Genomic DNA, 7,879 nt, shown 5'->3' with positions numbered 1-7,879 from the left:
TTTCAGTGTTGCCATGTTGAGAGAAAACGAGGCCGTGATGGAGCGGTTCTGGGGGAGGGGGGTGTAAGAGAGGGTAGAAGCGGAAAAGGACTGGGATCTTTTTATTTTATTTTATTTTTTTACTAATGCGTATTGATAAACTGAAAAAACAAAAACATAAAACGGTGAGGATTGTGACGGGGGAAAAGGCCTGCAAAAGCATCAACACGTTCATACAAATGAACCAGAACACTCAACCTTTCTTCATGTGTCCACTTCCCCTTTTATACATTCAATGCATAGTTTTTACAGCTGCTGTTTTCTATTTGATGGTTTTACTCTGTTAGCTTTTATTGAAAAATCCAGATTTTCCTTTAAAAAAAAAACAAACAAAAAGCCTTCATTTTTTTCTTGAGGCAGCCTTAATTCCAAATACACTGTAAAAGAGAATAACCCTCCATTGGATAGATTCAATTGTTAACTAATAATTGAATGCAGTTTATTAACTTAATTTATCTAGTTTAAACATTGCCAAGTTTAATATTGGGCAAATATAATTCAAACCTTGTTAACAACTGAAGCCCTTCCTTTAAAGTTGGAGCTCCATTCTCTTTTAGAGTGCATTTTTATTTTTGTATTCTGTCACCTTTTGGGACTTTTTCAGGCTTTAACACCGCATTCAGTCCCTACAGTCATACTTTTTTTTAAATTCACTTTTCATTCTTTAAAAATCCCAAACTCGATCGTTTCGCAATGTGAGGTCTCATGTGGGGAAGCACCACAAGAGCGACGTTGAAAAAGGCAGGCTGCCCCTCTCCTTTTGCAACTTTGCTTAAGGTCAGTGTTGTAAACGTTCACTCCACTGGAAAATATGTCTGTGTTAAGTATACAGCATGTGCCCTTTTGTTCGACGCTTTCTGCTCTTTTTTCTTGCTGTTAGATTTACTGGTGTGTGTGTGTGTGTGTGTGTGTGTGTATAAAGAGATGAGAGCGCGCAAATGTTGGTGTGTGCTTTCTGCGCGCTTTTACGCATGGATCAAGCAGAGGGGGAAGGAGCGCAGCGCACGCAGCCTGGTGTTTGTGCGTGTTTTTTTTTTAATGTTTTTTCACTAAATGGGTATTTGTAGTTCACGCTTACAGGTGCGTCTTCATGGAGTAAAATATAATCGAAAAGCTCATTTATTTTACCAAATCAGTTTCAAGGTGAAACGTGTACATTCATTACATGCAGTGTGATACAGCTATTTCCAGTGATTTATTGTGCTGATTTTGACGATTAAAGCTTACAGGTAATAAAAATCCCATTTTAGTTTTTGAGAAAAAAAAATACATAGGACCAGTTCAAAAGAAAAAAAAATCTTAATATAGCGGTATTCCCAAATGGGCTCAGGTCAGGAGAGTTTGCTGAGGAACCAAGTACAGAGATGCCATGGTCGTTAAAGTAGGGATGTGTACTTTATGGGTTGTGTCCAGAGCAGTGTGGCGAAGGAAGCTGCATCAGCATCGGAGGGTTGTTAGAGGAGAAATGCATGAAATACTCCAAACTTTCTTGGTAGATGTCTGGTTTGACTTTGGACTACCAACACTAGCTGATGATTTGGCCCCTCTGATATAGACCTCTGGAGGTGGAAACTTAGCACTAGGCTTCAAGCAATTTAGATTTAAATATTTTAAAAGTCAGTAATGGAGTTAGACTTATTTCTGATGTAAGCTTTTGTTTTCTGCAAAGAGAACTTTGGGTCATAAATCCAGTTATTTGCCTAAGCTAAAATTTGACAAAGTCTATACTACTACAACATATCTGAATTGTCCAGGAAATGAGAGTCAAAAATGTTTAGGAAACATTAATTCCTTTCTTCTTAATAATTTTTCCATCTATTCAAATTTCTATGTAAATGGTTTTAAACAGAAACCCTTGAATATTCCTTCTAACAAGCTCCTGTTCTTGCCAATTCTTGAAGGTGTCACTGACTTATGTCTGACTAACAGCTCTCAGTCTGCATTCCTCCTAATGGCCTTGTAGGGCATTGTATGGTATAACATTAGTTTCTATATTTAAAACCTTTTTATGGCCTTCTGTAATATATAATTTCTCAAAAAAATACAGAATTTGGATTTTTATTAGCTGTAGGTAAATCATCAAAATGACTTAAATAAAGGCTTTAAGTAGATATCGCGCTCCATGTAACATATATTTTATCGCGTTAACTGAGTTAGTAAAATGCATTTACTTTGTGATGATATTCAAATTTACTGAGATGCATCTGTGCTTCCAATGATCGCTCGTCTCTAGTCTTCTATGTTATATTTGTAAGCCTCTATGAGCCCCTCCATGGAGTGGATGAAACCGGATATGCTGCATATACCTCCTATTACAAAGATGGAGACGTCAAAGAACACCTGGTGCCATTGAAGCTTTCTCCATAAGAGCTTGAGGTGGAAGATGCTTGGGAGCAAAAAGCAGAGCCCGGCGCCTGTCAGGCTGCCGGTGAGGCCCATGAGCAGGGCGAAGTGCGGCACATAGATCGCCATGAGCAAGGTGAACACCACAAGTATACATCGGAGGGTCAGTCCCCAGGATTTTAGGCGTCCATCGCCTCCGTAGCAGTCCGGAAAGAAGGCGCGGCTTCCTTCCTGGAAGAAGCTTTTCTCCAACACCTCCACGGCGGCGAAAAACGGCAGCGGGTAAGACAGCAAAGCTTTGGCCACCAGAAATATGTTGACCACTGCTCGGATAGTCGGCGGAAGGTTGTCTGTAATCACCTCCTTGGTTTCGTCGGCCCAGGTCAGGTAAGCCACCAGGGCAAACAGGCCCTTGAGGATGCAGGCAGCGATGTGAGTCCATTTCATCATGCAGTGGAACTCGCTTGGTTTCTGCATGTTCCCCTCCAGGGACGGCAGGAAGATCTGAGAAGTGTAGCTGAACACGATAATCCCAATGGAGATGGGGAATTTCTTGACATCGATGTAAAACTTGACCTTGTCCCAGGCCCAGTCCCTCGCCCTGGATAGGCAGTAGGCTATCACCAGGACATTGATGACGAAGTGCGCCATTGTGCACAGCAAACTGAACTTGGAGACGGCTTTCAGATTCTTGAGGAATGCGCAGGGTAGCAGAGCGGCGGTGGCGATGATGGCCCACGACTTCTGGGAGATGGGCATGTTGGGGAAGCTGTTGTACATGAGATTCCCGCTGACCACTACGTACAGGATGCAAGTCATAACCAGCTCTATGATTTGAGCTACATTCACGACGTGACCGCCCAGCGTTGGGAACCTGGGCGCACAGCAGGCGTTGGCAATGTCAACATAGGAGTCCCTCACACGGACCAGCTGCCCGTCTTCGTCCTCCTCGTATAGGCAGGCGATGAGGATTTTCCCCGTGTAGCAGCACACCACGGCGGCGAAAATAATGAGAAAAAGTCCGAGGTATCCTCCATGCAGGATGGCGTAGGGCAAGCCCAGAACAAACATCCCCTAGGAAGAGACAGAAGAAAAAGCATTAATGTTGTGCAGGATATTCAGAGGCACATCTATGGAGTTTTATTAGGGTTAGTCATAATGTCTAATAGGAGAATTTATATAGAGAGTTTTCTTCCAGTTTTTTCAGTTAGTCTGTAAGTTATTGTTATTAAATACCTAAATGCCAAATAAATACTTAGATTTGTCATGTTGACCATTTAAGAATGATTCTAGTGGTTTTACATGCAAATATGCAAACCTTATATTATCTGAAGATAGAATGGGGATTAGACAACACATATCTAAGAATCTGCACAATGATTGGCAGCAAGATTGTTTTCATATAAAATAACTAAATGGGAACTTATTTAAATTTGGGCCTGTTTTAATTACTTTAGATTGTTTAAATACATATTGAATAAAATATTTAATACATTTAATTTTTTCACAGATCCATGTGTAAATATTTGCAGTAATCTTAGAAAGTCTTATTCCTTCTAAGACCTGTTATGATGCTTGTTTTTCGGAGGTGGGCAATTTATTTACTTCTTCCATTTAATAAATAAGGGCCAATAGAACTGAATTCAGTGATATAAGGTACATTCATTTTTTTAATACTGTTAAAGTAAATCAATTAGCAATAATTATGGGTCTTTGGTTGATGGTGGGTAACCAGCCTCTCTGGACCAATTAAACAATCTCTAGGGTCCCCATCCAATCTTTGGCCGTCCCTGTTTTCTTGCAGCACGTTTATGTGAGATTGGACTGCATGACTCCACTGAAGCTGTCATGTTTTTCATGTTGTGGGTTTTCCACATGGCTTTAAGCAAATCCACCCGCTTCTAACGTCATCAGTGGCTGGAGGAGACACACTCTTACGTCAGGCCATTACCAAAGCATAAGCAGGAACTGCGTGGATGAAGGAATTTTTGTCGCATAGCCCTCCACAGCAGTGCGCAGTTTCGTCTATTTTCCACATCTTTGTCTAATCGAGACTTTTCTTGCAATTTTACTGATCAAAAAAATTATATTAAAAAAAAGAAATAGTTTTTCCTTGCAACGATTTCTCTTTCTGTGAAGTTTAAATGTAATAAATGCCTATTCTTACTGCTGACAATTTGGAGTTTGTATAAAAGTAGAGGCTGTAACCTTGTATTCACTGTTGGCCTGCAGAATAATGCTGTTATTAGGAGGGTTCAGTGACAGTCGGCATTACTGCAGACAAAGAATGTGTGAGATGAAGGAAGGGGAGGGTTAGAGATGTTAGGACATCATCTATCTTCCACCCCTTCAGCTCCCCATGCATGAGCAATCTGATTATAATTTAGCAACCCAATTATATATCAGTAATTTTGTGAAATTATAAATATTAAATGCATTAAAATTCTCCTTTTTATTGCTTGATTTAATGTTTTAGGTAAGTCAGTAAGGGAGGTTTGGTCAATTAGAGCAAAGCCTTTACCTGGATTGCGTTCGTGACGTTCCAGCCTGCTTCCCAGGCGGTGATTTTTGGTTTGACTTCGGATAACTCATTCGTCGAGCCCCCGTCCTTGGAGGCAGAGTGCGGTGGACCGGTGCCGTCTCTCTGGTAGTGGCTGTCCCCCTCCTGCCCGCCGCCGTCTCCGCCACCTTCCCCTCCGGTCTCGTCCGAGGACAGAATGTCCATCTGCATACCTTGGCGGTGATCATAATCCAGGTCGTCGCAGGCAGCAAAGCCAAGACCTTCCTCGTCCGTAGCGGCCTGGAAGCCCATTCTTGCGAACATCCCGCTCACCTTTGCTGTGGATTTGTTGGACACGGCCGTGGCTGCGTTGGACAGTTTATTGGATATTTTACCTCTGATTAATGTCGCCATTTTTCCTCCTTTGTCAGAGCTAAACCGTCCACTGATTAGTTAGAAGTGTGTTTCTCTTGTCCAGGTTGGTAAAGAAAAAATTGTAGGCTACTGTGTTCTGCAGCTCCTTATTCTCAGCATGAGATAAAGCCACAAGGAAAAGCGCAATTTTGGCTTCAAGACACGACGGTTTTCAGTTGCTATCTCCACTTCTTGTTAAGTGTGCGGCTGATGCTCTTCGATATCCTCAGGTTCATGTCACCTTCAGACTTCGTTGCTCCGTTTCTGCATCCTGGCGCTGCGCTCTGCCGCTTGACGAATGTCAGCGCACCTTCCCAGTCTCCAAGGCGCTGTGCGCAAACGCTTTACGCACGACCAAAAAAAAAAAGAAAGAAGAGAAAAAAAGTATGCCACAGGTTCCTGCGGGCTCTTTGCACCGTGTTCCTTCTTTTGGGGGGGAGTATAGCGTGGCAAGCAGCTTTCCCCAGGAGTTTAGGTGCCTCTTCTGATGCCAATGCGGTACCGTGGAGCCCGGGGAAGGAGGCAGGGACGAGACACGTGTCCTCATCCGTCTGCCAATGCAAAGCACGTCTCCAGCCCTGCCAGTGCCCCACCAGGAGAAAACGGGAGAGATTTGCTGCATTTCTAGGGGAGGTGCTTGATGAACCCCCACCACACCTTCACCAACCCAGAATCTATTATACTTCATCTTAACATCCAATGGCATTCGGGGGGCCTTAAATCTTGCACAACTTTACGGGTATAAAGAGGGGTGATAATGTGAAGAAACCCGACTCCTTGTTGCAGAAATTATTTTAAAAAAATCTAGAGGGTTATAATTTTAAAATGGCAATATTTGACCCGTTTTTTTGTTTGTTTTTCTTTTTAGAGAAGAGGAGCAAGAAGCCTCACTTGGATTATTCCGGACCGTGTTGAACGAATGGCTTTAGGTTTATTGGTGATCGGGGATTTATTTTTTTTGTTCTTGGTGAAATATTTGCGAAAGAAAAAAAAGTAAATGGTGCAAATTTCACCTTAAAGGCATAATATGTTTGCCAGATGGAAACTTAATTTTATTAACGTTCTGTATGTATTTCTAAGGTGTAGAAATGTGTTCGGTGAAGAAAATAAAAAAGCCTCGTCGTTTTTAACTTACAGGCAGCTCGAGATGAGATATGGGACATTTCATTCAGCCTGGAGATTGGGTAATGTATTTATCTTATCTATTTAAAAAATAAATAGCCGTTTTTTCTAAAAAAAAAAAAAAAATCTACGTTTCAAACAGGCTGATTTTTTTTGTTGTTTTTTGGGAAAAAGAGAGAAATAAATACACCCGTTTTCTTACTGGGTTGTATATGGCATCCTTTTCTTCATTCCATTCATTAAAACATGTATTCATGATGCTACTGTGTAACACAGACCCACATTTTTTTTTTCATAATTTCTTAGAGGATGCCTTGTCAGTAGTACTCTGTGTTATCCGTGTCCTCAGAGTGCCTTCAGGCTGCAGCATCAGAGTCTCACCAGGACACAAAGATGCGGCCTTTCCGGCTCATGCGACATCACAGCCTGTGATGAAATACACTAACCTGCTCAAAACAACTGGCTGCTCCAAACATGCTGATTTTATAACTGAGAAAAAAATGTCATATCTCTAGGTTTGATATATTGTCTGTTGCTATTTAAGTTGCTCCCCAGTTAGAACAGAGAGCAGCGCTAAAATCGTTTTTTGCTGCATGTTTCTTGGTTTTAAAGATAGAAAAACCTCACACATAAAATAGTGTTTCGGACAAATTTATATTTTTAGGGTGTAAACATAAAACAGCCGATCGACACCTCTGACGGACCCCAGTTCCAGCAAAGCATTATCAGGCCGGTGCATCATCAGTAAACCCCTCCAAATACAGGCCGAAAGAATCGCTCACTCTGCTTTGTCCGTCCTTTCCTTTGTGTTTGAACGTGTCTCTGTGTGTATTTTTTTTTCCAGCTGCGTGGGAACGAAAATGGCTACCGCTTTGAATGAAAGAGTTAATGACGGAGCTGTTATCAGCGGGCTGCAGACCTGCTCAGATCTGCGCTCTGAGCTGTCTGATGGAGTGCGCCTCAGGATGAAAAGAGCAGCTCTGACACCGCGGGCCCCCGGGTCACAGCGACTGCGCAGCTTCCCAGCCCTCCAATCTAACACATGAAAAATATTAATATTATTAATGATAATTTATTTTCAATGAAAACAATTTAAAGTAAACGGAAAAATTTAGATTTTTAAGAGGCCCCACATATTTTGGTGTTTGGTATAACTCCTAAATCTGCAAACTGGAGAGTGATGCATGCTGCAGTTCATCACCCATGCCGACTGTCATCATTGGGTCAGCGTGCCAAGTCCCGGGAGGATCCATCCAAGTCGATATGACCAATCATAGCTTCTTATCGTTGCTGTCAAGGTGGTTATGTGTTTGACCCACATGTCCGAGGGTGATACAAAAATAAATCCAGGTTATCATGTGCACACACACATTGTGATCATATCTATTTTCTCCAGTTCCAATAGCATATTCACCCCTCTGCTTCTTCCTCCTCTTCCTCCACTCAATAGCCTATTTCAGC

The 7,879-nt window shown here is 41.9% G+C and overlaps 1 protein-coding gene across 1 annotated transcript; it reads right to left on the bottom strand.

Moving 5' to 3' along the window:
* Positions 1–1,857: 1,857 nt before the first annotated feature.
* slc32a1 (solute carrier family 32 member 1) lies at positions 1,858–5,898 on the bottom strand. The gene is made up of 2 exons (XM_038300701.1): positions 4,904–5,898; positions 1,858–3,456 (listed from the first exon to the last, which is right to left on the bottom strand). The coding sequence occupies exons 1-2, from the start codon at positions 5,294–5,296 to the stop codon at positions 2,269–2,271; spliced, it is 1,581 nt and encodes a 526-aa protein (XP_038156629.1). The 5' UTR covers positions 5,297–5,898; the 3' UTR covers positions 1,858–2,268.
* Positions 5,899–7,879: the final 1,981 nt, after the last annotated feature.

This window comes from Cyprinodon tularosa, unplaced genomic scaffold (assembly GCF_016077235.1).
Source record: "Cyprinodon tularosa strain WSP-4 unplaced genomic scaffold, ASM1607723v1 ctg10, whole genome shotgun sequence".
Classification (NCBI taxonomy): domain Eukaryota; kingdom Metazoa; phylum Chordata; class Actinopteri; order Cyprinodontiformes; family Cyprinodontidae; genus Cyprinodon; species Cyprinodon tularosa.
This window is presented reverse-complemented; position numbering and strand designations above follow the sequence as displayed.